Here is a 27,919-nt window from a genome sequence, read left to right on the forward strand (position 1 = left end):
GGAGATCTTTGATGAGCTGCTGGAAACAGAAAAGACCTCTCAGGCACTTAGCATGGAAGTGGGAAAGACCACTCGTCAGGCTTCATGAGGAACAAACTCCTGGGTTGGCAGTGTGCACTGCATATTCTTTCTTACTGCCACCCACTTCTCTTTTTCCTCTGCCCGAGGAGAATTTAGAACTCTACTTGATGCGGGAGCAACAAACAGCTCAGGGCCAAACCAAAAGACGAAAATTGCAATTCTGCGGAACGCTCCATATTAATTGTTTTGTGGAAACTTTGGTCTCACATCTGTAGCTGATTATCCTTTTTTTCTCCTACAAGAGTGGCACTTCCTTTTGTCTTAGGAATACATGTTGTAAATATATATATATGTACACACACACACACACACACATACACACACATATATGTGGAATGAATGGAGCCTTAAAGAGTTAGGATAGCCCACCAGAGTATGCCTGCTCAGAATTAATAGCACAGCAGTTTGGAGACTAAATGAAGTTGTCAAAGAGTCCATTCACCTGAAAAATGTGTGAAGATATACATATCATTTGGCATTTAGCTTTTATGTTCGTTGAGTAGTTTCACTCGCGTCTGTAATCTTTCATGTCTGTTTCCTATTGGTAAAGTTCACTGGAAAGCCAGCTCTCCATGTTACACTAATGACAGTTTGTCCTCCTGACAAAGGAGGGACATTTCTGCCACCTGACTTGAAGAGCTTTTTTAAAAAAATTATTTCATGGATTCGTAATGCTTTTGCTGTTTACATGCAGTCCCAAGAAATGGATTGTTGGTGCTTTGGAATGTGTTATGTTCCCACATTTGGTATTCATTGTACACTTTGTATTTCCTTTAAAGAGGTTCCTTCACACAGTATTTTCATTGTATATCATCTATATTATTACCATGGTGAAGATAGAATCTTTTATTTTTCTTCTGTGTCATTCTTCCATGGAGCGAGCACTACCCTAACAGACTGCAGCCAAAACTTTAAGAGGTAGGAAAGTGATGTTGTCCCAACTGGGGCTCCCCTGCAAGATTACCTAGAGAATATGAAGAATGCTAGCATCTGTCTCCCATACATAGAGAGGTCAGGAGGAGTATTCTTGTGTTAAAGCTGAAACTCTGGGCCACTAAAGCTGAAAGCCCTGCTTCAAGGGTGAAATTAAGCACATGAACTATAGGATAAAGCTTAAACATATAACCATTTGCTGTCTGGCTTTGCCCTTAAAACAGGATGAGAATTAAAATATGATTGGTTTAAGTAATTCCAAGAACTAACAAATAACAAAGGTGCGTAATTATCTTACTTTTTAGGTGCTTTGAGTTGAGGTTAAATGGGCTCAACATTAAGTGCTATGTTAGTCACTCAGCTGACATAACCAGCTTGGTTAAGCAGCTTGTGAAACCATATAAAGAATGAGTTTGAGAGTAGAATTTTGTTCCTAAAATAATTTTGTGAGCCCTGGAATCATTAGGATCACACAGAGTTAAGTATAGCAAAATGAAACCTTCAACATTTTCTTTCATTTTTAAGTCCAACATCACAGAAGATGTAACATTTTTTCTGGAAGATTGCCTTAAGAGAGCTCCAGCCCTACTCTTGAAACTTGGATGTGTTCTGACATAGTAACCTATTCTAAAATATTGAATCTTTGAATTGTAAATGGCCCCAGCACTTTTGCTTAACTACTGATAAAAGCTTTGTCTCCTACCGGTTTACCTACCTGTTAAGATAGTGAATCTTCCAAAGTGGTACGGTGGTAGGATATGCAGGAGTAGTATAGAGCAGAGGAAAATAATTGTTTAAAAAACTAGCTTTTAAATTTTTGTTTATTTCCACTGGGAAGCCATTTTATTTTTTTCTTGGAAATAACTGGTTTTCTCATATGTGAGTGAAGTGATAATCAAATTCTTTAGCTGTTTATTACTTCTCTGTGTCTGTATTTGAGAGCTTTTGAGAGATGCTGTTAAAAATGATTGGGATGATTTGACATGAGTGGGTGCATTTAGGGCATTTAAACAAATAGATGTAATGCCATAAGCCTAGGTTGCCCATGAAGTACCCTCGTTTGACTTGCTTTTCATAGCTTGTGTGTGTGTATGGTTTAGAAGTACACTTGGCTTGAACCTAATTTGATTTGCTCTTCATGTCTTAGGCAGGAATTATTAGTTGAAAAAGTAGATGAATTATGTCACTGCTCATATACTTGCAAGTTTGGGACTTGAAATTTCCTTGATGTCTGTCCATTGTTTTGGCCTGGTCAGCCTTCCTCTCTCCCTTCACTCCTTCAACTATTACCCCTTTCACTACAGTTACTTTCTCATTTTGGTTCAGTGAAGGATTAATGACTATACATGGAGAGTTCAGCTGGACCATGTTGATGGAGTTTGTTGTTTTTTTGATCTGACTGTATATATTTAAAAATTACAAGTAGATCATATTTTTTGTGCAGTTTGCTCAGAATTGGGGAATGGGGCATTTGGCATGTTGGTGCCCGAAAGGGACAAGTTAGATAGGGACAGAGAGCTTCAGTTCCAGGCAGCTTGCACAATAACTAATATTCCTATTGAAAATACCAAATATGTTACTTTAAATGACTTTGAATTGGAACTTGACAGTTCTTAGTTCTACACACAACTGATCTTAATTGGAATTTTTTGGAAGGGAAAGCTAAACTAAAACTTGTTGATTATTATCACCTAATATTATTACAGAGGATTGGAAAGTTGCATGTGCCAGGTGCTGCTATCACTTTAGAAGCCCTGACTATAATTTAGGCCTATAAGGAGATAGATTCTGTTTTGTAGGGAATATATTTATGTGTACAGACTCAGAAGTTCTGTTTCAGCAGGATAGAATAAGAAGCAAGTCCATGAATTATTCTTCTATTTATATTTTGATTCCAAGAGCTACTTGTTTACTTGCCATGGTCTGTTAATTTCAGGCCTAACTTAATGGCTCAATAACAAATGTAAATGTGTTTACATTTTAAGAAGTATGCAGTGATACTTAAAGATCAGTTTATTAACTCTGGGAGGCAAATACTAGACTAGACATTTCTTTATTTCTCTCCTTGATCAAGTGTAAAATTCTTCTAAAAGAGAAACTTTAAGAATTAAAACCTCAGCAAGTGAATTCCTGAATTTACCTATTCTTCTATATTGCAGTTACCATTATGTAGCTCTATAAATATAGCTCTACACATGTACAGCTAGTTGTATAATGAAAATTATTCGGAAACACCTAAATTAAAGAGATTCTTGGCAGTATCTCATATGTAGTGGAGCATTCTGAGTGTAGAGAGAGCATGGGCTTTGAAAACATACAGGAGAAAAAGGTAGTTTGTAAACTCATTTGTGATCTACTGAACAGAGATAATATTAAAACAAATAAAAATATTACCCTTTTTCCTCTTTCTTCTCTGTCTAAATCAACTACAGTGGATGCTCTTAGTCATCCAACCATTTTTGCCCTTTTGTTTTAAATCAGGGAAACAGCTGGATCTCCAAGCACATGTGGATCTTGTGTATACCTGGAGATTTTTAGAAAAATCAACACCCAGTACTAGATGCAAGTCACATAAAAGTGTCCCCCCCCAAAACAGAAACATCTTTTTCCTCCTCCCCATCTTGCTTTACACCGAGTAATGCTCTTTAAGTGTGTACAAAAACTAAACAGATTTCTGCCCTCTAACATCTTTCTAGTGCATTACTTCAAAATTCTAATTTTGTCTCTATCAATGTCTTGTTAACATCTGAAAATATATATATATTTATTTTATTGGAAAACTATAGTTTGTTAGGCCTTGAGAGTTTCGTGACAGGTTTCTTTTGCGGTGTCTCACCACGACCACTGACTTCTTTATGGCATGCTTTGATTACTAAACCTCAGGCAGTCTCTTTTGTTGTATCATATTTACACACAATTAGTGTTTTCCTTTCCATGTGTGCTATGTGTCTGAGGTTTTGAAGTTTTTAATAAAAAATGTGCCAGTATGAATACAAGCAGTTGATTTCAGTAATTTGGACTTAAAGTGCAGAGGTTTGAAGTAGAGACGTGTCCACTGGTGTCAGAATAGAGTGGATGAGGGTCTGCATCAGGACTGGAGTTTGTTAGGTCCAATGCCAAAACAGAAGAGCAGTCATCTGAAGTGGTCTGTTTCAAGAACAGAATGGGTGGAAGAGTGAGACACAGTTGTTGTACACACCTCTCGTCTTTAGGTTTCCCTTCCTCTCTTTTCCTTCCATCCGCATCTTCTCTGGCCTATTGTCAGTGTTTATTTATGCTACGGAGAGGAGAACAGAAGTAAGCTTCCTACACTTTGCCTAGTTGAGCCACTACTAGGTTTGCTGGCAGCTTTGGCCACATTATTTGTGAGGTGATTTTCTTTCTTTGTGTTCAGAGTGACTTTTGATTCTGATTCTTTATGTTGTTTTGTATGGAGCGGCACTTTATCTGTGTTTTAGCAGAACTGTTCCTCTGTACCCTGTACGGTTTTTGTTTCCTTTTTAAATTATGCATAGAGTTTTTTGTGTGTGAAATTAAAGCCTTTATTAACCTTGTGTTGGTTCAACTGTTATTTCTGAAAAGGACATATTCTTGCAGACACTTAACCAGTTGTTGAAGTTGTGGAAATCACCTTCTGTTGGCCTTCTGACTTGGACTTTCAAGCGCACTGTTACACCTTAAAGGGAATGAGATGGGAAACCAGGTATGGCTGAGTCAGCACCAGCCTCCGGTGGATTTCATCTGAGGAGCCTGTGAAGCTTTGCAGAGGTTCTGGATAACAGTTTTAAACCCAGCATGGGCCTTAACTGTGCTCTTCCTTTGCCTTATTATTAAGAGTACCAGAGAGGGGGGTGAGATAGCATTTGCATTTCATACTTGCTGTTAGGCCTCAAGCCTAGGCCTAGTGGGTATGTTGCTCTCGCTGGGTACTGGTTAGTGAGTATTGTGAAACCTCCTAAATAGGGCCATCACCTGGGCCATTCAACTCTTTCAAAGAATGGGTCCCCTTAGGAAGGCAGTAAGAAAAGTATATGTGAAAAGGAAAAGCCATTACTCTCGGAAAGATACAAAACTGCAAAATGCTTAAGCCCACCTGCCATAATTAAAAATGAGTCACGATAAAAGCCTAGGGAAGGCTCTTCCATGAAGTGTTGGGCTGCTCTTCTAAGAAGGGAAAGTTCTAGAACAGGATGGTTTAAAAGTAATGCAACACTCAGGATAAAAAAAAAAATGCAAGCACCTTCTTCAGAGCTGAAATTGGCACCACAGGCTCCTTATGGAGGAATCATCTTTCTGGAGGAATAGGTAGATTACTAAACAGAAGTGGCATTGCCACAGACTGCTGCTCACAGGTACAACTGTAAATTTTCACTTCCATTAATATAGGACTAATACCAGTAATAACAAAATGAAGCTCTGCAAGCGGGGTAGGGCACTGCTTTAAACCACAGCTACCCTTGCTTCTCAAAATAGTCCTTTTTCTTTCTTGAGGTTTTGTTGTTTCCATCGAGGCAGAGCAGAGAAGGCAGCAGGAGTCATCCCCAAGGCCTTGGTGAAATCCTCAACAGACAGGTGCTCCTAGAAGAGGAGAGGAACCAGAGGGCAAAGGTCACATTCTTGCCAGAGTTCGACTTGTTGAGTCATATAGGTGTGTACAGAAATCAAATGAGCAAAAACAGTCAATGTGAGAGCCAGGAAAGGGATGGGAAGCAGGGAGGTGGCATTTTGAGGTCCAAGAGATTTGATCCCTGAATTTGGAACATAATGAAAAAGGACGGTAACAACATGAAGCAGATAGAGCTCCTTTTCTTTTGACCAGGGTCAAGTTCACACTAACCCTGAAATAAGAATTACCACATTTGACTTAGCTTGGTTAAAATGTTGCTTCTCTTTCTAGGTCTTAGTTTTCCTCTCTATAAAAATGGGAGAGGGCTTCTCTGGTGGTTGAGAATCTGCCTGCTAGTGCAGGGGACACGGGTTCGAGCCCTGGTTCAGGAAGATACAACATGCCGTGGAGCAACTAAGCCCATGTGCCACAACTACTGAGCCCGAGAGCCACAACTACTGAAGCCCGCGCGCCTAGAGCCTGTGCTCCACAACAGGAGAGGCCACCACAATGAGAAGCTCGCGCACCGCAACGAAGAATAGCCCCCACTGGCCGCAACTAGAGAAAGCCTGCATGCAGCAACGAAGACCCAACGCAGCCAAAAATAAATAACTAAATTTTTTTTGTTTTTGCGATACGCGGGCCTCTCACTGTTGTGGCCTCTCCCGTTGCGGAGCACAGGCTCCGGATGCGCAGGCTCAGCGGCCATGGCTCACGGGCCCAGCTGCTCCGCAGCATGTGGGATCTTCCCGGACCGGGGCACGAACCCGTGTCCCCTGCATCGGCAGGCGGACTCTCAACCACTGTGTCACCAGGGAAGCCCAGTAACTAAATTTATTTAAAAAAAAAAAAGCTTCATGACATTGAATTTGGAAGTGATTTCTTAGATGTGACTCCAAAAGCACAGACAATAAAAGAAAAAAAAAGTGGACTTCATGAAAATTAAATTTTATGCATCAAAAGACGACACACAGGGACTTCCCTGCTGGTCCAGTGGTTAAGACTCTGTGCTCCCAACGCATGGGGCATGGGTTCGATCCCTGGTTGGGGAACCAGGATCCCACATGGCGTGCAGTGCAGCAAATAAATAAATAAATAAACAAACATGCCTGGGGAAAAAAAAAGACTACACACAGATGGAAGAAAATAGTTGCAAGTCATATATCTGATGACTTGCAACTATTTTCTGATGATGCAGCCAAAAATAAATTAATTTTTTTTTAAATGGGCAAGGACTTAATTAGACATTTCTCCAAAGACAACATACAGATGGCCAATAAGCGCATGGAAAGACACTCAACATCACTAATCATTAGGGAAACAAAAACCAAAACTGCAATGAGGTACCACTTCATGGTCACTAGGATGGCTATTTATTACAAAACAAAAACAAAACGGTAGTGTTGGCAGGAATGTAGAGAAACTGGAACCCTTGGGCATTGCTGGGAACCACTATGGAAAACGGTATGGTATGCCTCAAGAATTACCATATGACCCAGCAATCTGCTTCTCTGTATAAACCCAAAGGAATTGAAAGCAGGATCTTGAAGAGAGATTTGTACACCCATGTTCATAGCAGCATTATTCCCAATGGCTAAAATGTGGAGGTAACCCAAGTGTTCATTGACAGATGAATAGATAAGCAAAAAGTGGTATATAAATACAACAGAACATTATTCAGCCTTAAAAAAGAAGGAAATTCTGACACCTGCTACAACATGGGTGAACCTTGAGGATACTGTGCTGAGTGAAATAAGCCCATCACATAAAGACACATGCTGTATGAGCCCACTCACATGCAGTTCCTAGAGGAGCCAAACCCATAGAGACAGAAAGCAGAATGGTGGGTGCCAGGGGCTGGGGGAGGAGTGGTGATGGGGGAGTTGTTTAATGGCTGCAGAGTTTCAGTTTGGGAAGATGAAAAAGTTCTGGAGATGGGCAGGGTTGATGGTTGCACAATGATGTGAATGTGTTTATTAATGCCACTGAGCTGTACACTTAAAAATGGCTAAGATGGTAAATTTTATATTATGTATATTTCACCATAATAAAAAAGAAAGGGAAAAAAAAAGTTAAGGTCATCTGATCCCAATACATGCTCCACTGTACTACACTCACCCCCTTTCCTGAGTGATTTCAGGGATCCTGTAAAGGTCATCTTTCCCTCCCAGACCGGCAAAGTATACACTGTGCTCACAGATGACTGAATTTTACTGTTATAGTTATCTTCATCTCTCTTGGCTTCTAGGTTTGTTCCTAGTTAAAAGGCAACATGTTCCTGGTTAAACCTCACCAGGCTTCTATATTCCACCGTGAATGCATCAGCCATTATTTTGTGGGAACAGGTTTTGCTTAGAGATGGTGGCAGGTAGCAGCAGGGGTACAACTGAGGTGAGGGGAAAGATGCTAAGAAAAGAAGCTAGGAAAGTCACGAAACAAATTTAGAGTCAAATTTTGCCTGGCTATTGAGTGGAAAACAAAATATTTGGGTAAATGACATGTACCAGCTTCTCTCGTCCTGTGGATAATCTAGAAGATTAGACAGCGAAATTCTACCTTTTCACTCTTGGTTTGAAAATCATGACTGGGAGTCACCTTTCTAGACCTTGGTTCTCTTCAGCCATAAGACTGAAATGACCTCTGCTCCCAGTTCAAACATGATATAGTAGTGAAACTTCTGGGAGCTGGCCAGTATCCTCAAGGCATACTCAAGTAAGAACCCCAAATTCAAATTGTTAGAAAAGAACATCTCCCACCTCCATCTCTGCTCCCCCAGGCACCAGAAGGGGACAGAGTCGGGGTGAGAGCAACGGGTTTCTTTTCAATCCGGGCTGTTCTGCTATGTAGGATTGCCCTGGAGAATGCTTTTGTGACTCCCTCAGAGATCCCTGAACTGAACAGCTTCTTGGTAAACACCTGTAGATGGATTTCAAGCTCAGGTGTATCTGAAGCCCCAGTTTTCTAACCTGTCATCCCACCTCTGGGCATTTTTGGCTCAAGGCTCCTGGGAGCCCTCCCCACTCCCCTAGGCAGGGCAGTGGAGCACCTTGTTTTGGAAGAAGGTCCCTCACAGCTGTGGCTGCCGTCTCGATGGTCTGCAAGTGCTTTAGGTGCCCTCTCTCTGTCCCACCCAAGCTGGCTCCGCAGCTTGGTTGAGACTTTTGGACTCTGACCCCCAGGCTAGAGGGCAGGGACTGCCCATCCCAGTGGACTCGTATCTTTCCACTGGTCCTGTTCTTGAACCCTGCGGTCCTAGCAGCTGATTACTGGCCTCACCCATGCCCTCTCTGTGGTTTACTCATTGGTACTCAAACAGATTACCCTATGGCTACTGCCTCTACGTCTGGAGCAGCCAGAGAGCTTGTCCACTCTCCCCACTTGGCATGGAGCCCACAGCTCTGCTGCAAGAATCCACACTACTCCCACGATTTAAAAAAGAAATCAGCAGCAACTGATTTTTTAAAAAGAATCTAAGACTTTTTTTTTTTTTTGTGGTACGTGGGCCTCTCACTGTTGTGGCCTCTCCCGTTGCGGAGCACAGGCTCTGGACGCGCAGGCTCAGCGGGCCCATGGGCCCAGCCGCTCTACGGCATGTGGGATCTTCCCGGACCGGGGCACGAACCCGTGTCCCCTGCATCGGCAGGCGGACTCCCAACCACTGCGCCACCAGGGAAGCCCAGAATCTAAGACTTTTTAGACTGCTTCTACCATGGCAGGGTTGTCTTGATTCTGTTTGTTATATTCAAAATTAGTGATCTACTTAGCTTCCATGTTTTAAAATAGGTAAATGCGTATTTAACTTTGTTAGATATTGCACAATTCCCCTCTACAGGGGTTGTAACATTCTGCCCTCACACCAACAGAATAATATGTTTCTCCACAGCCTTACCAACAAAATATATTGTCAATATTTAGCCCCCTTTTAATCACCTGGTTCAATAATGTTGGCTGCCCTTCCCTTTAGAAATACTTTTTCTGTGCTACATGATATGACAGTAACAGCGGGACTCAGAAGACCTGATTCTTGGTCTGACTTTGCTACTGACTAGTTACATCACATTAGGCAAGTCACTTCCCCGCTCTGGGTCTGAGTTTTCTCAGGTGCAGAACAAACAATGATAATAACAGCCTACAAGTATAGAGCACTTCCTATGTACCAGGGGCTGGGCAAATAATAATATTTGTAACATTATTATGAATAATATAATATATGATATTGGGATCATCCCAATTTTACAGTGAGGACACATGGGTGGATGTGGGAGAGAATGCATAAAAGGGTTCTAAAGGTGACGGGCAGGATGCAATGTTCTGGAAACAATACACTTATTCATATATCGGGCCCAAACCCATAACAGATGTTCCTGGAGAAAATAGTCATCTTGCTTCTGTAGATTCATTAATTTATCTCTAAGACTTCTTTATGGTTTATTACACACAGAGTAAATTTTCTCTTCTCTCAGTACCCTCTCAGGCTAGATTTGCAGTCTATTTTAGACCTTCATGAAATGGGAATGAACACTAGAAATGTGGGTTTTGTTTCTTTCTTCTTTTTGGCCTCACCGCATGGCATGCGGAACTTCCCTCACCAGGGATCAAACTCGTGCCCCGTGCAGTGGAAGCACAAAGTCTTAACCACTGAACCACCAGGGAAGTCCAGAAATGTGTTTTTTAAACAAGCTCTTCTTGCCAAACTCTCTCCCACAAGTGGTCCACACAGACAGCAGCTGCAGCTACCTGATGGGCCCTGTGCCAAGGAGCCTCCTCCCCGGTGCTCCTCTGAATCGCCAGCCCACCAAACATGTATTTCAACCAGGATGTCTCCTGGGTGCTGCAAACGACATGGCTGCCACTAAACTCATGACTGTCCCCTTCTAAGCTGGGTCCGACCCAGGATTTTTATCTCAGAAAATGACACAACTTTCCCCTCTCACAACCTTTATCCGGTCGTTACCAAGTGTCGTTGACTTAACCTCCGAAATATTTCCCTAAACCTTCTCCTTCCCTCCACCCACCCCCATCTCCACCTGCCACCATCTATTCCAGGCCCCCGTCTACCTCTCAGCCTGACTTGTGGCCTCTGCTTTGGCCACCTTCCAGTCCATTCTTCACTGAGCAACTAGAGTGGTCTTTGAAAAGCGTAAACCTGACTGCCACTCCCCTGCTTCACCATAATGGTTCCCCTTGACTTTTAGAATGGACACCGCCCACCCCTAGCCTGGAGTAGAAGGCACTGCCCAGTCCCCTGCCCCCCTATCAGCCACCCCTCCCCAGCTCCACACACCCCACCGCTCTGGCCGCCTCGTCTGTTCGCCCGAGCTGTGTTTACTTCCTACTTCTGGGCTTCGTGTATACTGTTCCCTTCTCCAAGAGTAAGCCACTCTGCCTGAATAATTCCCGTTCACCTTTCAGGAGGAGATCTCTCACTAAATCAGATTCATCCTCCTTCTCAGAGTCTGACCCACCTCCCTCCTGCTGGGATCCACGCCCTCGGGAAGCTCCTCCACAGGCTTGTTCGCCAGCTGCTCCAGGGGAAAGATGGGTAGAGGCCCAGAACTGATATTGATGTTAGCGTTGAACACGTCTAGTTTAGGGTTTGTGAGCTCCTAGGGAAGAAAAGGAGCACACTGTTAGTTCAGCTGGTTTGTGGCTGCCTCCCAGGCTGCCTTTTTCTCTGAAGTCAACACTGACCCTAGGGGACCTCCTTCAAGAAGCCCTCCATGGGGGCTTCCCTGGTGGCGCAGTGGTTGAGAGTCCACCTGCCGATGCAGGGGACGCGGGTTCGTGCCCCAGTCTGGAAAGATCCCACATGCCGCGGACCGGCTGGGCCCGTGAGCCATGGCCACTGAGCCTGCGCATCCGGAGCCTGTGCTCCGCAACGGGAGAGGCCACAACAGTGAGAGGCCTGCGTACTGCAAAAAAAAAAAAAAAGAAGCCCTCCATGGGAATTCCCTGGCGGTCCAATGGTTAGGACTCGGCGCTTTCACTGCAAAGAGCCTGGGTTCAATCCCTGGTCAGGCAACTAAGATCCCGTAAGCCTTGCGGTGTGGCCAAAAAAAAAAAAAAAAAGAAAAAGAAGGCTTCCATGACCCGTGCCTCCCACTGTCCACACGCGCATACACACACACTCATAAAAACATGGCACTTTGGACAGGACCCATGAGCTAAAGCCTGGCGGATTGTATTCAGCCAAAGCCAGTTGGTGTAAGATGACTGTTTTGTTCTATGACTTATGAACTCCTCCATGGCTACCCTAATGTTCGAGGTCTACCTTGGACATTTATGACCCTCTTTCTCTTATCTGTTGTGAAACCGTCATCCGTAAATTCACTTAGCCTTGACCTATCTATCTATGCTTTCCCGCCTGCACCATTTGTCAACCAAGAAGGGTTTATTGAGGGCCACAGGGTTCCCAGCCTGCGGGTGAGGCTGAGGGGCCACACGTGTTATCTGCTGATAACCCAGCGTGCTTGGGAAATTGCTCTCATGCTCTGGACACACTTCTGCAGAGTCTACTTGGTCTTGTTTTCCCTACAGGCCTGTGAACGTCTTTGATTTCATATTTCCACATCCTAGGCCTGTAGGCGGAACACATTTCCATGAACTAACTGAAACATCGAAGGAAAAGTTTATTCTACCCAGAGAAGGGATCCCCAGGGTGATGATAGTAGAGAAATCACTATTTCCCCAAGTGTGATCTGCGGACTAACTGCCTCGAATTACCTGGGCCCTTTGTGAAAAATGCACATATTACTGGGTCTCAGCCCAACTCTACAAACCAGAATTTCGGGAAGTGGGACCTTGGAATCTGCATTTTAATAAGCTTCCCCCATCCCCTAGTTCCCCATCACCCAGACTGTTAAGCATGATAAAATTTGGGAACCATTTCACTAGGGAATGGAGGAGACAAAACAGCTAGAGCCATTGAAGTTAAACAGCAAGAAGAACTTCTAGGAGAAGTGGGAGGGAACAATGGAAAGGAAGCAGAGGACCCTGGCATCTTCCATGGAGCTTTCTCAGCTCTCACGGGTCTGACCATTGTCAATGGCCACTGCCAACTGCCCCGTACTCACAGCAGTGATCTGGCCCCAGTCCCCAGAGTTTCCAAGCTCCGCCTTCAGGGCCTCATAGGATTTGGCGTTCTGCATGTAAAGTAAGTAACAAATTAGACCTGGGTCTCAGCAGAGGAGACGGAAGAACATTTTCCTTCAGGCTTTGAAAGAAGACTGGCCTAGGGCCCGGGGGTGAGAAGGAGATGAGGGAGCTCGGGGGAGGCTGGAGGACGTCCCTGAAAAAGGCGGTTGGATAGTAAGGATGAGCACGAAGGGCTGACGGGTAACAGGCTGGGGCAGGGGGCTATCTGCCCTGCTTGGCCCAACATGGGGATGGAAAGTACGATTTTTCCCCACCCTCGGGGTCTAAGCAACCGCACACAGTCTTGAGACCCCTGCCCACACTGTGTAGGCTCTGGGGGACTGAGGGGTCCTGGAGAACCCTGGAGGGGCTCCTCTCAGAGCCTGGAGGGGACCCTACCGTGGAGGAGTGAAGGGAGTAAAGGGGACCTTGGCTCCATGGGGAACCCCATCTCCACATCCCCAGGGCCTGGCAGCAAGCATGGCGCATTATGAGCTCCAGTTCTGCTGACTGAATGAATGAGTGAATGAATAAATGATTGAGTGAGTGAATGAATGAGTCTGAGAGAGACGCCACACAGACTTGAGGTGGGGGAAGACCTGCCAGAGTTGTTGACTTGGGACACTGACCTGGATTTGAGAAGTTCTGGCGTCCAGGTGTGCCGCCTTGGGATTTGTTTGAATCCATCATCAAGACTAAACTTAGCTCATCAAACACTGAATTTGTTTAAACACATTTGAGGAAATTAATCTAAGCCTTGTTTCCCTAATCTCATCTGTTGTGTCAATTTCAAGTACCCAAAGCCACCAGGCCAACATTCATTCTACCTTAGCCTTCCTCCGTCCTTCAGAGAACGGTCACTAGGGTTCCGTTTTGAGGAGCTGCCTGCCCTCTGCTTCTATCTGAGACCAGTTTAGAAAATCCTGTGGAAATCTGATTCACTGTCCCTCAGGTAAGGACCACGTATAGGACCCATTTTGCTTAGAATTTAGTGCCAGGAGACATCCGTCTTTAGACACTTTCCTTTAGAACTGACATGTTCAGAGGACCCACCAATGCTGTGCCATAGACGTTTCTGCAATGATGATGGAAATGTTCTTTTTCTGTGCTGTCCAATATGGTACCCACCAGCCACATGTGACTAGTGAGAAATCAGTTCCTTAATTTTAATTCTTTAGTTCATTAATTTAGTGAGAAATTAATTCTTTAATTTTAAAGAAATCAATTCTTTAATCAATTTAAATGCAAATTTTAATTAATTTACATTTAAATAATCAGTACAGCTCTTACCAATAATGTCCAAGAGCTTTGAGCTAAATCCAGTGCACAAGCAAGACACTGTCATTAGCCTAGGTTTTTGATAGATTTCCTTTCTTCTCCCTCACCAGGGGCCTTAATGGTCTTGCTGCAGCCTTACTGTTTATTCTAAGTCTCCTCAAACCCCTTGACAGATATATCACAGGTCGTCCATCACAATGAACAGAAAAGCCAGGAGTCCACCCTGCCCTCGATGTGCCATGAAGGATGCACTGGGCTGGAAGGAGCAGGTGGGCTGGGGACACTCACACTCCACTTGAAGGGATCCCAAGCCAGGAACCAGCCCGTGAATGTGGGGGGCTCGTGTCCTTGCTTCACCACAATGATGGGGGTCTCCGGGTCCCGGCCGCTGGGGTGGGTCTTGAGGTATTCCTGCACCGTGGTGGCTGCAGCTTTCTTCTCGGCCTCATTGGCATTCTTTCCAATCCAGAAAAAGACCTGTGGAGCATCCCAGAGTCAGTCCTTCCTGTCCTCCCTCGGCTCCCGCAGGCTCAGATGTCCAGAAGTGGCCCCTGGCCTTGGGCAGGCCCCATCAGGCCTTGAAAATGGAGGTTGGACAGATGCCCTCTACTTAGATATTCTGCAGATGTGTGACTCCCAGCCTCTCCAGAGCCTAAGACCCTCAAAAACACTCCTTTGCCTCATGAAATGAACTGGACTTTGGGAGAAGAATACATCCTGCCCTGCAGTCCCTCTAGGCATGTTCCTCTCTACTTGCCTTCTTTCTTGGGCTCATAACACCACTCCCAGGGAGAACGTACCCGGGAGCCAAGAAAATGTCAAACCTTACCCATCCCTAAAGCCACTATTTCTTGGCTCTGGGGACTGAGGTGGTGGGAAGGGAGGTCCCCAGGCCTCAAACCTACCTGGTCCCAGACATCTAGCAGGAACACATCATCCTCTTCCAAGTCATCCTGATTGAAGTCAGGGATCTCTGTGGCCAGGAAGCGCCCGGTCTTGTTGGAACATTCAAAGAGCCGAGGAGTGATCACCAGGGTTTCCTCCTGCAGCCTGCAAGGTGGAGAGGAGATCACGTTGGAAAGCCTGTCACCTAGGAAAAGGCTCTTTCTTCTGATCACACAAAAGTTCCCGCGTCCTCCCAAGAGTCCAGGAGCTCTCCAAGGGAGAAATTCCCACCAATCTTCCAGGACATACATTTCAGTGGCTCTTCTATAGTTCTGTTAGGAAGTTCTTCCTGATATCTTCCCTCTATTCCTCCTGCTGCTACTGTAGTACATGCCCTTTTGCTTTTGAACTGGGGAATAGTGGATCATGGACCTTCTTTAGAAAAAGAGAGTTTACAGCTTGTGTTCCTCAGCATCTGGGTCCTGTGGCAGCATGGAAGGACAGGAGCTGCTGGGACCCTGGCATCTTCTTCCCAAAGGGCACACCTATAGCCCTGCCCCTCTCTTTGAGCTGCCTCCTATGGCTGTGGAAATACCCCCACCAGGCCCCCGACATTCCATGGTAAGCAGCACAGACACAGCCCCAGTGCCTGAGAGGCTCCAAGGGCCTGGGCTGCCCCTTACTCACCTGGTAGCCCTGAGAGCCTGGCACACAGAGTTCTCAATCCATACCTGCTGCAGGCTCTGGGCCATGCAGGTGGAGATGCTGGGAGGCTCTCCAGCCTTGCAAAGTGAGCTGGCGGTCGAGGGACCTGGGAGTTACCTCTTGGTGCTGGCATAGGGAGCCTTCCCGCCCAGGGCCATCCAGAAGTTGGCCGGCTCCTGCCCTTCCACCACCACTTGTTTCTCGGTCCGGGAGATGGTGTCAGCAACCATCTTGGCCATTTCCCGCTCGTCCCCACTACAGCCCTGGGAAAAGGGGGGGTTGGCTGTGCTGGGGGAGCCCATCTCCAGTGCCACGCCTCCCCCTCCTTCCACCACATTCACTGGCCCAGAGCTCCCAGGTCTGGGAGGTTCTCCTGGATCAGGGGCCCACGCACACGGCCCAGGCAGGAGCAGTTCTCCCAACCTCTCCTCTGTCCTTGATGCTCCAAAGGATGGCAGAGGAGACAAGAGAGTCTGCACTCCTACTGGGCAGGAGGAAGTCTCCAAGAGACTGAGTCCTCCTGACAGAGATAAATGCGGAGGCAGCTACAGGCACGGGGAGAGTGAGAGAGCCCAAGGCATTAAGACAGAGCAACACGGGGACAGACATGGGTGTCCAGAGACAAACGGAATGAGAGAGACCTACTCGGACACAGAGGCAGAGAATCAGGATGGCCAGACCCAGCTCCGCGAAGGAGCGAGGCAGGGCTAGAGGCATCAGGGAGACCTGAGAGCGGGACCTACCCGGCAAGAGGCCCCTGCCCTGACCCACACGGGGAGGCTGCTCTGAGGCTGGGGGACTGCCAAGACGCACGCGGGGAGGGGGAGGCCGCTGGACCCTGCACACACCTTCCCACACCACAGGTAGCAGCAAGACTGGGTCTTGAGGATGAAGACGTCATTGGAGTTGAGGGAGGCGGCCCGGGCTGGGACCTCAAAGGCCTTGGTGTTGTTGATGCTGGCCCCCCGGACCTGGAACAGCCGTGTGGAGGGCACAGGCTCCACGCTGTTAGCCCGAGAGGTGCCTCCCTGCAGGGAGAGAGGGGCAGGAGTAACTTAGTAAAGGTGATGGGGGATTAGAGGGGCGACAGAGGTTGGGTGGGTCTGCTGCCCCTCCTGGTCCTCTACACCATCACCAGACTATAGTCTTTCCAAAACTTTGCTTTGGTCACGGGTGCTTCCCTGCCTGAAACCTTCATCCGGCTTACAGACTAGAGCCCAGCTTTCAGCACGGCCCTTGATGTTGAAGGTGGACACTTCCTTTCCAGAGACACTCTCAGCTCTCTCCAAACCCTCCATGTAGCTTGGCCAGTTTCTCACTGTTCCCCACGGCGCCCTTCCTCTGGGCCTCTGTCCTGGCTGTGCCCCTGCATCGCATGCCCTCGTCTTACCTCTGCTGAGCTCTTCAACTCTGACCCCAATGTCAAGACCTCCTCCAAACCCCCTTTCCTTCATGGACTCTATGCTTATTCCCTGATTACTGTATGCATGCTCGCCTTTGAATGCAACATATTTCTGGCATTTAAGCACACAGTGCCTTGGCCTGTTGGTTCACTGGTCGCCCAGCAAGAAGGTAAACAGCATTAGCATGGCATTTTTCTCCCCCTTGGTGCTTTGCAGAGGGCTGTATGCTTAGTAAGTGCTCAATAACCAAATTATTGCTTAAAGGAATGCAAGAGACGGCTATTTCATCATGTCAGAAGGCGCCAGTGCATTTTAGACGGGTCCATCGTTAGGCAGATCCAGCCACAGTAACTTCTTTTTTCATGGAGAGGGCCCAAGGAGTAGGGGTGTAGAGAGAAACAGTACTTGTATGTTATGTGCTAAGTGTTTATCAAACGGATTTTTAAAAATACTGAATTGCTGTTTCTATTACCATTCCACATAGATGATGGAGCCTCAAACAGTCCTCTCCTAGGGAGAATGGGCTTCACCCTAGCCCCGCTCCCACCCCACGTCCCCTTCCCCATCTCCTGGAGGCCCACCCCGCCTCAGCTGCCGGTACTGCCAGGCACCCCGGTCCAGCAGCCACACCTGGTAGACCACCATGCGTCCTTTGAAGATGGACATGAGGTGAGGTGATTCCTTGCCCATCGGGACCAGGATCTGGACTGGTTCATTGTTGTACTGCTGGTCCAGAATGACCGCTTGATAGGCCGAGGCTGTGATTTCATCCTGGCTGGCCTGGCTGCCCTGGGGATGAGCAGGATGGAAAGGGTAGGATGAGGACAGCCCCCGATTCTGACTCTGTCCCCAGCCTTAGCCACAACTCCATCCCCAATTCTGCCCGGCCCCAAAACCAACTGTCTTCCCCACCAAGCCCCACCCCGGACATAGCCGAAATCCCCACCTGACCCAGACCTCAGTTCTGATCCCAGCCCCACACTTAATCTCTTTCCAGCCCCAGTCCACCCTTGACCTGCCTTGACCCCAAACCTCCTCTCCCGCTTACTGCACCTTTCTCAGGGAAACACTATGGCTACCACACCACTCAACCCCAGCACCCAAGCATTCTCCCTGCTCCCTCACATCTGGACATAGAAACCCACAGTCAGAGCAGATAAAGGGAATAGGAGTTGGAAGAGAGACTCAGAGAGTCAAAAGGGGAAAGGGTTGTGAGTGGGGATACTCAGTGTCAGTGGGATCTCACAGCCAAAGCAGTTCCAAGATAGAAAAGGGGTGAAAATCCCCATCACCAGAGATATTCAATTCAAGCGCAATGGCCACTTGGCCTGGGTATAGTGGAGGGGGAGCTGAGCTGGCTATGCTCTGGACAGGGTGGGGTGGGGCTTGACCTGCCAGATGTAGAGCAGGTAGTGCTTCTTCTCGCCAATGAGGTAGGTGTAGAGCAGCAGGTAGCAGTCGCCCCCATAGAAGTGGCCGAGCCACTTGGAATCCACAGGCACCAGCTCTAGGTCCTCAATGCGCCATACCTGGGGCGGGTACCAGGCTAGTGTGAGGTCCAGGACAGGCTCTGCCAACCCCTCCCCACCCATCCTGGGCCACCCTCCTCCCTCACCATACCTGCACCTCCCCACTCCCATCGTCGACCATCTTCTGCTGGGCAGCCACCTGAGGCTGGACGTGCATGGACGTGGCATCAAACTTCACCTGTTCCACCCTAGCTGGAGTGAGGGGGAATCACGATACCCAGTGTCACCATCTGAGTTCCCCCAGGTTCTCACAACAGCCCTGAGCAGAAGCTACAATTCTTAGACCCATTTTACAGATGAGGAAACTGAGGCTAGAGAGATTCAGTAGCTGACCCAAGGTCATGCAGCTAGAGAGTGGCAGAGTTATAACACAGAACCATATCTCCCTCCAGTAAGGCTCATGCTTCACTGGGGCCTCCCAGAGCAGCCAGAGAAAGGACAACCCTTTTCTCCTCCCCCAGGTGCCTGGCATGGAGCTTGCCCTCAGCAAATATTGTCTGGGAGACTAAAGTTTTCTGGGTTCCAGGGAGACCCAACCCCGCTCCAAATGAAAGTCAGGCTGTTCTCAGCTCCCTTTTTGTGACAACTCTTGAGTTTCTCCAAGTCCCTTTGTGTCCCCACCCCGCCTGGGGCGTCCAGAGCCAGGGTGAAAGTGCACATGCAAGAGGCGTGTTCAGGAAGGAGGGCAGGAGACAGGTCTGTGCTCTCTGGGCCCCGCTCCCGGCTTCTGGTCCCACCCTGCCTCGGGCCAACCCTCACCCACGGAGCCCACGGCATGGGTTTTGCCCAGGCCTGAGGCCCGGTTGGGCACTGTCCACTTCTGGAAGAGCTGCTGAAAGACGGCTGACTCGGCCCCATCATTCTGCACCACCACCTGCGTGCTTGGTGGGTACTGCTTCGCTTTGATAAAGTTCTGGGAAGAGAAGGAGGTGGCTGGGCCTGTGTCCCTCCCCCAGTCCCCACCCCCTAGTGAAAGCCAAAGCCTGGCTCTAACCCCAACCAGACCCAACCACTAATCTACCCCAGTCCCAAGCCCAAACCAGAATCTTACCACAGTCCCAAGCTGACCCCAAACCTAACCCTGCCCTGACCCCCACCCCAAGGCCAAACCAGACTCCAAACTCGGCACCACCTCCAACCTAGCTCTGACCTCAACCCTGAATCCACTACTAACCTCAAAACCCACTTCTGACCCCAACCCCAAGGTCAAATCTGACCCAAACCTGATCCCAGCCTCCATCTCCAACCTTGAACCCCACCCCCAATCCAGCACTGACCCCAAGCCAGTTAGAATTACTGACTCTAACTCCTACAGGGACCCCAAACTCTGACTTGGCCTCAGCCCCATGCTGACCCAACCCCCACCTGTAGGAAGGCCAGCCTTCATTTCTCCCTCCCTTGTCCCAGCCAAGCTGGAGGTGGGAGCCCGCATTCTGCAGAGACCCCCAGGTTGCCGGGTGGTTGGCTATGCAGCGTGCAGAGACCCGCCAAGATGGCTGCAAAGCAGATACCCACACCCCCTGGAGCTAAGTCAGGCTCGGAGCCCTCCCTGGCCTCTGCCTGGGGCTGTGCGTGGCCCTGACCCCGCTGCCCTCTCCCTGCTGGAGTCGGCTTCTCTGCCTTCTCCTCCAAGTTCTCCTCCCTGACGCCCAGGCCCACCAGTGCCTGGCTCATGGCTTCGCTCTTCTGCTGGGCATTGCAATTCTTCCCCTTCCACACGTAGACCTTCAGACCCCCCTGGTCCAAGATGTAACAGTCCTGGAGGCGGGAGAGAAGGACGCAGGGTGAGAGCCTGAGGACGCCCTCGGTGCTGGGCTGGGGGAGCGGCAGGCACACGAGGTCACCTTCCCTCACACGCCACCCCCTCCTCCACAGCCGCCCCAGGCCCCTGGCGCCTCTCCTACTTGGGGGAGAGTGGGCAGGCGGCAGGCAGGGGGGTGATGGGAGTTGGGTCTGGGGGCGGCCTCCAGACCCTCTCACCTCGTGACTGAGCAGGTCCTGTGTGAGCGGCCATGTGGCGACTTCTCTGACCACCACGTTTCCCCCTGAGTCAGACACACTGCAGGACAAAAGTGCGGCATAGACAAGGGGCTCCCGGGCCCTCGCCTGGGGAATCCTCCCCCAGGAAGTCCCCCAGGGTCAAGAGGAGCCCAGAGGCAGCCGGGCGCTCACTGGTACAACTTGAGGGCGGCCTTGAGTGCTGGCTCCACCACCGTGTCAGGCATGGCGGCCTTCAGCTCCTTCCGCTGGCCCAGCACGTGGTTCATGATCTCCATCAACTGCGGCGAGGCCTTCTCGTCCTCCCCGTCCACTATGCCCACGTAGGTGCGTCCACCCCGCTCCTGGTCTCGGATCTCCTTGGCCAGGGTCATGCCCTGCAGGGAGGCCCAGGGACCCGTGAAGGCTGGCGGGGGGCAGGGGACAGGGCAGTGTCTGCCACCCCAAACCACACCTGGAGAGCCCAGCCCCCTACAGCAGCCCCAAGGGGGAGGCACCTGCCCAGCCCTTCCCTTTTGATGGAGGACCAGGCTTTTTAGGTGCATGTGAGGAAACCAGGCAAAAACCCCAGGAAGAGCAGGTTTCCTCTTGGGCAGGAGAGGGTCTGGAGGGGACTTGCTGGGACCTTCGTTTTTGACATTGTTTGAAATTTGTGACTTTACTTCACAGTTTTGCATGAGAGGTGAGCCCTGAAGATCACAGTCCCAGTCTCTTTGCCCCAAAGCCGTGTACACACACACACACACAGAGGCTCATGTATGCGCTCACACATACGCCCAAACATCCACACTCACACACACACACAGCAGTCTCTCACGTGCTCACACAGATGTCCAAACACACACTCACACACAGGGCTGGCTTACCCTCCTCTGCCCAACGTCTACTACTCAGTTACTGGCCTTTCCACCCAGGTCCCCTTCTCTCTCCACTCCCCCCCAGGCCCTCTCTCCCAGTCCCAAGGCTTCTGCACTCAGGTCCATATCTGTCTCCTGCCCAGCCCTCTGTTTTCATCCTATTTCTCCAACTCCCATGATAGCCCCATTTTAAGATGTCCCAAACCGAACTCTTGATTTTCTCCCCAACTCTGTTGCTTCTTGATCTTCCCATCTCAGGAAGTGGGACTCCATCCATCCCCACAGAAAGCACATCCTTTGACGTCTGCCTCGCCCCCTCTCGTCACCCCCAACCTGACACGCAAGTCCCGTGATTCCACCTTCCCAGCTGTGCTCCTCACCCAGACAGCCAGAGGGGCTCCCTGTGTGCCCTCAAACCCTCCACCCCTCTCGCTTCTCAAAAGTTAGGGTGGGGCTTCCCTGGTGGCGCAGTGGTTGAGAGTCTGCCTGCCGTTGCAGGGGACATGGGTTCGTGCCCCGGTCCGGGAGGATCCCACATGCCGCGGAGCGCCTGGGCCCGTGAGCCATGGCTGCTGGGCCTGTGCGTCCGGAGCCTGTGCTCCGCAACGGGAGAAGCCACAACAGTGAGAGGCCCACGTACCGCAAAAAAATAAAAAGTCAGGGTGACCTTCAACGGCCTTCCGGACACTCAGAACAAAACTCAACCCTCTGACACAGACTTCTGACCACATAACATGTCCTTTGAGACCCACCCACCCTCTTCTCCAAGCCCCCCAAAGCCCTCATTTTGTGCTCTGGCTGAGCTAGGAGGTTCCCTGCCAGCCACTTCTCTCCTGCCTCCCTCCAGAAGCCTTCTTAGAACTCTCAGAGCCCCCAGCGCCACACTCCCCACCCCTCACTTCTCCAATATTGCCCTCCATGTCTGTCTTCCCCACTGGACAGCCAGCTGGAGGCCAGAGCCAGGGCAGGGTGCTGCCCATTTCATTCACCACCAGATGCCCAATGCTTGGCACAGGGTCTGCCACACAGCAGGGACTCATTAGGCCTGAGTGGGTCAGCCAGGGTACAAACACGCGAACTCCAACATGCGTAGCTCTCCCCATACACGTGAAGACTCAGATCCACCTTCAAACACAGTAACCTGGACAGTCAGGGGAGAGATGCCTGGGGAAATGGGGGCTGCTTGGGGTGTGGCAGCGGTCTGGCAAGCTTGACTGGGAGGGAGGCTGGGTGCTGGGTGCAGGAGCAGGTCGGGGCAGGGTGGGATTTGTGGGGAGGGGTGGTGCACCAGCAGGGTTACCCTGAGTCTCTCCATGCGGTTACTCTCTGGCCCGTTCCACTGGATGATAAGCTTCCCGAGGTCCAGGAGGAAAACATCCCCACGGTTGAAACTCTTCCAGGACATCTCCACCTGGAGAGCCATGGGGCAGGCGCAGACCCCACTCAGACCCCATCCATCACCCCCATCACCCATCATCTCTTCCCCACCCCGTCTCTGCCCCTCACCCCTCCTCAGCCTCTGTTTTCCACCCAGGCTGGGAGCGGGGAGAGGAGGCCACGCCCAGGGCCCTGGTTGATGCCCACCTCTCTGGCCACCACATTCCTCTTGCCCTTGACATGTAGCAGCCGCTGGATGTCATAGGAGTTGGTCTCCACTTGTTTCATGCCAGAAGCCACACCCCCTTTCCGGATCCTGTGAAGAGAGGTGAACTGACCCAAGGGAGTGGGCTGGGAGGTGTGATAGGTCCCCGTCCTCCCAGATCTTGGGTACCTGGTTGCCACAGGGGCCATTTGAGGGCTGGGGCTGGGACTAGGGAGGTGCATGAGGCCCCTCGGGCACAAACTCCAAGGAGGCACTCACTCTCAGGGTCATGCAAGGTCGGTCTATTGCCTCAATTTGCATGACCCTGGCAGTGAGTGCCTCTTTGGAGTTTGTACCCTAGATGCCTCGCTCACCTCACCCTAGTCTTTGCCCTGTTGAGAGCCCTGCGAAGATGGGTGCATGGTAATGTGGTAATGTGGAAGGACCAGATAGGACTCTAAGGACAGGGGACTGAAGTGAAGGAAAGAGGGGAGATGCTATGGACTGAATTTTGTCCCCTCCCAACTCATATGTTGAAGCCCTAGCCCTCGATGTGACGGTATTTGGAGACAGAGCCTTTGGGATGTAATAGATTAGATGAGGTCTAGGTGAGGTCATAAGGGTGGGAACCTCATGATTGGATTAGTGCCCTTATAAGAAGTGACACTAGAGAGCTTGCTCATACTCCATCATGTGAGGACACAGTGAGAGGGTGGCCATCTGCAAACCAGGGAGAGAGCCCTCACCAGCAATCAAATCAGCCGACACCTTCATCTTGGACTTTCCAACTTCTAGAACTGTGAGAAAACTAATTTCTTTTGTTTAAGCCACCCAGTCTACTTTTTGGTTTTTGTATTTATTTTATTTTATTTTATTTTATTTTTGGTTTTTGTATTTTTTGTATCTTGCTATGGCAGCCCAAGCAGACTTAAGCCAGGAGAGGTACCACCTCAAGTGCTCAAAGGAGTGGACTGCTGCTGTGAGTGTAGAAAGAAGGAGAGCAAGACAAAAGGGAAGGGTGGGGACTGGCTAACTGGAGAAATCCTGGCCTATCCTACAGGTCAGTAGCAACTTGGCTCCTGACCGTGTGTTTCCATGGGAAAAGCTGGGAGTTCAGAACTTCAGATTTTTCAAGAAAAGCTGGAAATCTGGATTTTAGTGTGAAAGAATTCTTTAGAGAAAGAAGGAGCAGTCATATGCTCATTGGCCAGTGGGGAGACTTGATATGATGCCCTGGAGGGCCTCCTTTGGTGCTGAGCTCTCCAGGACATTCAAATAGGGGTTGATTTACAAAAATTCATGGTATGCAGAGTTACAGAATTTCAGAATGGCCTCCGGGGCAGCCAACGACACACTCAGAGAGATGACGACCAAGGACAGGGAAGCAGCAGAAATGGGGGTGGAAGATTAGGAAGGTGAACAAAAATTTCTCTCATGGGCTCCCCCCACAGCCTCAGTCTCCCTTTCCAGCCCCAGGTCTGCCCCCCAGCCTTGGTGTCCCTCCCCAGCCCTGATTCCATTCCCAAGCCTGTAGCGCGCCCCTCCGTACACAATGCCCTGCTTGAAGTAGCCTCGGAAGGTCTCGCTCTCGTTGCCCTGGACCTCGCGGTGCTGGACAGCCCGGCCCTTCAGAAAGTCATCCATCTGTGTGGTGTAGATGGCAGCCGCCCCTTGCTCATCCTGGGACGAGTCCTGGCCGATCCAGTAATGAATGTCATAGGACAGGTTGTTGCCTGTCTTGTGGATCTAGGGAGAGGGCATATCCAGTGTACCTGAGGCCCTGGGCTCCCACAGCCCTCTCCCTGCCTCCCTGCTTCACAAGCTCTTGGGGCCTGGGCCACAGGGGAGCTTGGCATGGGGGAAGTTCATGGGACTGGTGGTCAGCAGCCCTGCATCGTGGCCCCAGTTCTGTCAGACTCTCTGAGACATGGGGCAAGTGGCTTCCCCGACCCGGGCCTTCCTCATCTCACCTTGGAAATAACTTGGTTGGACTACAGCATTTCCCAAAGTGATGTGCACAGACCATCAGAGGTCTGATAGGTGATTGCGTGGTATACAATGAAATGTATATATGAAATGATTATGGAATTTTTTTTTTTTGGCCACACCACCGGGCATGCAGGATCTTAGTTCCCAGATCAGGGATCGAACCCACGCCCCCTGCAGTGAAAGCGCAGAGTCTTAACCACTGGACCGACAGGGAAGTCCCTGATTATGGAAATATTTTATAGTTACTTTCTGTTTGTGACACGGGACACTGTGTTCCATTCATGATAATGATATTAAGTTTTTAAATAAATGGATTTAAATTTTAAAAGTGAATCAATATAAGGAAAAGTACAAATGCGTTAACAATACAGGATGTGGAAGAAACCGAGAAGGTGAAATGAAGTTGACTACGGATTTTGGGAACATGGGCTCAAGGTAGGGTGACATCCTACCAGTTCAGAAAATCCCCCAAGACTGTAAATCCACAGATGGTCACCCCAGCTGGGAGCTCACAGCCCAGGGGCAGGGAGAGCCTCTTACATCTCTGACCCTGCAGAGCTACCTCTAGGCTGGGAACACCCAGTGAATGCTGTCCTGGGGTGAAGTTAGGCGGCAGTTCCCATTGCCCCCAGCCTCAAATTTCCTCTGTGTTGCTACTGTGAGCTTTGCTCTCTGCTCAGCCCCCTCCCCTGCCCATCCCCCACTCACAGCCAGGACTATGTAGCAGTCACCATCGAAGAAGCTGCCGAAGGTGCTGGAAGGAACAGGCACCATCTGCATGGCCTAGGGAGGGAAGGGAGGTCAGAGGGTCAACCACCGAGGACCCCCAGCTTCCCTGCCTCCCTTAACCAAATGGAGAGTTAGGAAAGGAAGGCCAGTAGGAAGAGGGCATGAGGAAACTGACAAGGTGAATGGATGTGAGGAGGGTGGGGAGGAAAAGGAGCAAGAGGATGTGCCCGATGCCTGAGGAGGGGGTTGGGGATGGCACTTGGGGACAGGCACCAGGGGCTCGCATGCCAGCAGGGCAGGATGGAGGACAGTCAGTAATCCCAGGGCTCTCCCTTCCCTTGGTCCATCCCAGTCCTGCAGAGCCCCCTTTGTGCCCAGGCAGGTCCTCACCTCTATCCTCCATATCTGCACCCCGGGCGTGGTGACGTTGAGGGAGCCTTTGACCTGGGTGCTCAGTTTGGTCATGGTGGATGAGCCTGGGGAGAAGTGGTGTCAGAGTAAGAAGAGGACATGGGGGCTTCCCTGGTGGCGCAGTGGTTAAGAATCCGCCTGCCAATGCTGGGCACACGGGTTCAAGCTCTGGTCTGGGAAGATCCCACATACTGCGGAGCAACTAAGCCCATGAGCCACAACTACTGAAGCCCATGTGCCTAGAGCCCGTGCTCTGCAACAAGAGAAGCCACCGCAAGGAGAAGCCCACGCACCACAACGAAGATCCAACGCAGCCAAAAATAAATAAATAAATATTAAAAAAAAAAAAGAAGGCCTGGACTTGCATCGGTTTCAGTGCCGCCCTTCCAGCCCAGCCCGACAGTGCCCCGAGGCCAGGGCTCAGGGACCTGGGGGAGGTTCCCCACCCTGGGCCCTGACTGGCCAGGGGCCCATCCGCCAGCCTTCTCACCCAGCTCTGATCTTGTCATTCTTGTTTAAATACCTGCCTGCATCGCCTGCTGCAAAAAGTCTCCCCCCACTCCTTAGCCTGGCAATCAAGGCCTTCTTTCTTGATGTAGCCCCAAACAGTACGCACCCAAAAGAACTGAAAAAAACAGGTGTTCAAAAAAAACCTGTACATGAAATTCACAGCTGCTCTATTCACAATAGCCAAAAGGTGGAAACAATCCAAATGTCTATATGAACAGATCAACAAAAGGTGGTCTATCCACACAATGGAATGGTATTCAGCTGAAAAAAAATGATACACACTACAACGTGGATGAACCTTGAATACTTTAGGCCCAGTGAAAAAAGTCAGACACAAAAGGCCAGGTTCTGTATGATTGAATTTATATGAAATGTCCAGAACAGGCAAATCCATAGAGACAGCGAGCGATTAGTGGTTGTCAGGGGCTGGGAGGAAGGGAGGAATGGGGAGCAACTCCTAGTGGGCGTGGAGTTTCCATTTGGGATGATGAAAACATTCTGGAACTAGATAGTGGTAGCGGTTGTGCAGCATCGTGAATGTGTTGAATGTCACTGAATTGTATGTTTTAAAGTGGTTAAAATGGTAAATCTTATGTTCTGTGTATTTTACCACAAGAAAAGAAAAGTGTATGTAGCAGTTTCCTGTTTCTTGCTAGCTCCAGACACCCCGCAGTTACCGTTCCGGTAGCCCACACAAAATGGGGTGGGACCGTGTCTGTTTGTTCGGTACTGTGTCACCAGCATGTAGCACCGCTGACACTTTGCTGAGTGGGTGCGTGGGCAGATGGATGAATGGGTGGGTAGTCGGGTGGTTGGTTGGGTGTGTGGGTTAAAGTGATTGAGTGGATGGATGGATGAATGAATGAGTGAATCCTTCCAATGTGAACCACCCACTGAGCAGCAAGAAATCTCTCCCCAGTCTTCTTTTATGGTATCTGTTGTGGCTCTATTCCTTTGACCTGTAGCTGTGTTCTCCACTCCAGCTGCTTATCAGAATCACCTAGGGAGCTTTTTTTTTTTAAACACAAAGGTGCTCTATTTCAAGTCCACGCCATCTAAATCTACTGCGTACAGTAATCAGGACCGGAGAGGGGACGAATTAGAACCTAAACAACAACAACAAAAAACACCGGGACGTTCGCCCCCTGCACTGCAAATCTTAGTTAGTTCAGAAGAATCAGTGCGCTGGCAAGCCAGTCTCGTCCCTGAGAAGCACGCTTCTCGCTCCGTTCTCCCTAGGGAGATTTTAAACAACACTGATGCTCCGGTGCTTAGGCTGTATCCATATC

General features: G+C 49.5%; 2 protein-coding genes across 7 annotated transcripts in view; one reads left to right on the forward strand and one right to left on the reverse strand.

Annotated features, from left to right (window-relative positions):
* Window positions 1–4,539, forward strand: part of USP37 (ubiquitin specific peptidase 37) — an 89,690-nt gene extending 85,151 nt beyond the window's left edge. For all 6 annotated transcript variants that reach the window (XM_029225058.1, XM_029225059.1, XM_029225061.1 and 3 more), the window contains one exon: window positions 1–4,539. In XM_029225058.1, coding sequence (XP_029080891.1) covers window positions 1–88 — 88 coding nt within the window. In that variant the 3' untranslated portion in view covers window positions 89–4,539.
* The window catches only part of VIL1 (villin 1), a 26,597-nt gene continuing 3,209 nt past the window's right edge, over window positions 4,532–27,919 (reverse strand). Inside the window, exons 2-20 of the mRNA XM_029225064.1 lie at window positions 26,100–26,185; window positions 25,689–25,763; window positions 24,541–24,737; window positions 22,994–23,102; window positions 22,710–22,820; window positions 20,727–20,929; window positions 20,535–20,613; window positions 20,214–20,312; window positions 19,314–19,467; window positions 18,646–18,746; window positions 18,417–18,554; window positions 17,656–17,814; window positions 16,471–16,650; window positions 15,740–15,885; window positions 14,938–15,082; window positions 14,321–14,509; window positions 12,694–12,762; window positions 11,086–11,226; window positions 4,532–5,592 (exon numbers count right to left, since the gene is read on the reverse strand). Of these exons, the coding sequence (XP_029080897.1) occupies window positions 5,479–5,592; window positions 11,086–11,226; window positions 12,694–12,762; window positions 14,321–14,509; window positions 14,938–15,082; window positions 15,740–15,885; window positions 16,471–16,650; window positions 17,656–17,814; window positions 18,417–18,554; window positions 18,646–18,746; window positions 19,314–19,467; window positions 20,214–20,312; window positions 20,535–20,613; window positions 20,727–20,929; window positions 22,710–22,820; window positions 22,994–23,102; window positions 24,541–24,737; window positions 25,689–25,763; window positions 26,100–26,174 (2,484 nt within the window). The 5' untranslated portion in view covers window positions 26,175–26,185 and the 3' untranslated portion in view covers window positions 4,532–5,478. The remainder of the gene's footprint in view (window positions 5,593–11,085; window positions 11,227–12,693; window positions 12,763–14,320; window positions 14,510–14,937; window positions 15,083–15,739; window positions 15,886–16,470; window positions 16,651–17,655; window positions 17,815–18,416; window positions 18,555–18,645; window positions 18,747–19,313; window positions 19,468–20,213; window positions 20,313–20,534; window positions 20,614–20,726; window positions 20,930–22,709; window positions 22,821–22,993; window positions 23,103–24,540; window positions 24,738–25,688; window positions 25,764–26,099; window positions 26,186–27,919) is intronic.

The sequence above is a fragment of the Monodon monoceros genome, unplaced genomic scaffold (genome assembly GCF_005190385.1).
Source record: "Monodon monoceros isolate NGI ecotype Baffin Bay Population unplaced genomic scaffold, NGI_Narwhal_1 Super_Scaffold_16, whole genome shotgun sequence".
Taxonomy (NCBI): Eukaryota; Metazoa; Chordata; class Mammalia; order Artiodactyla; family Monodontidae; genus Monodon; species Monodon monoceros.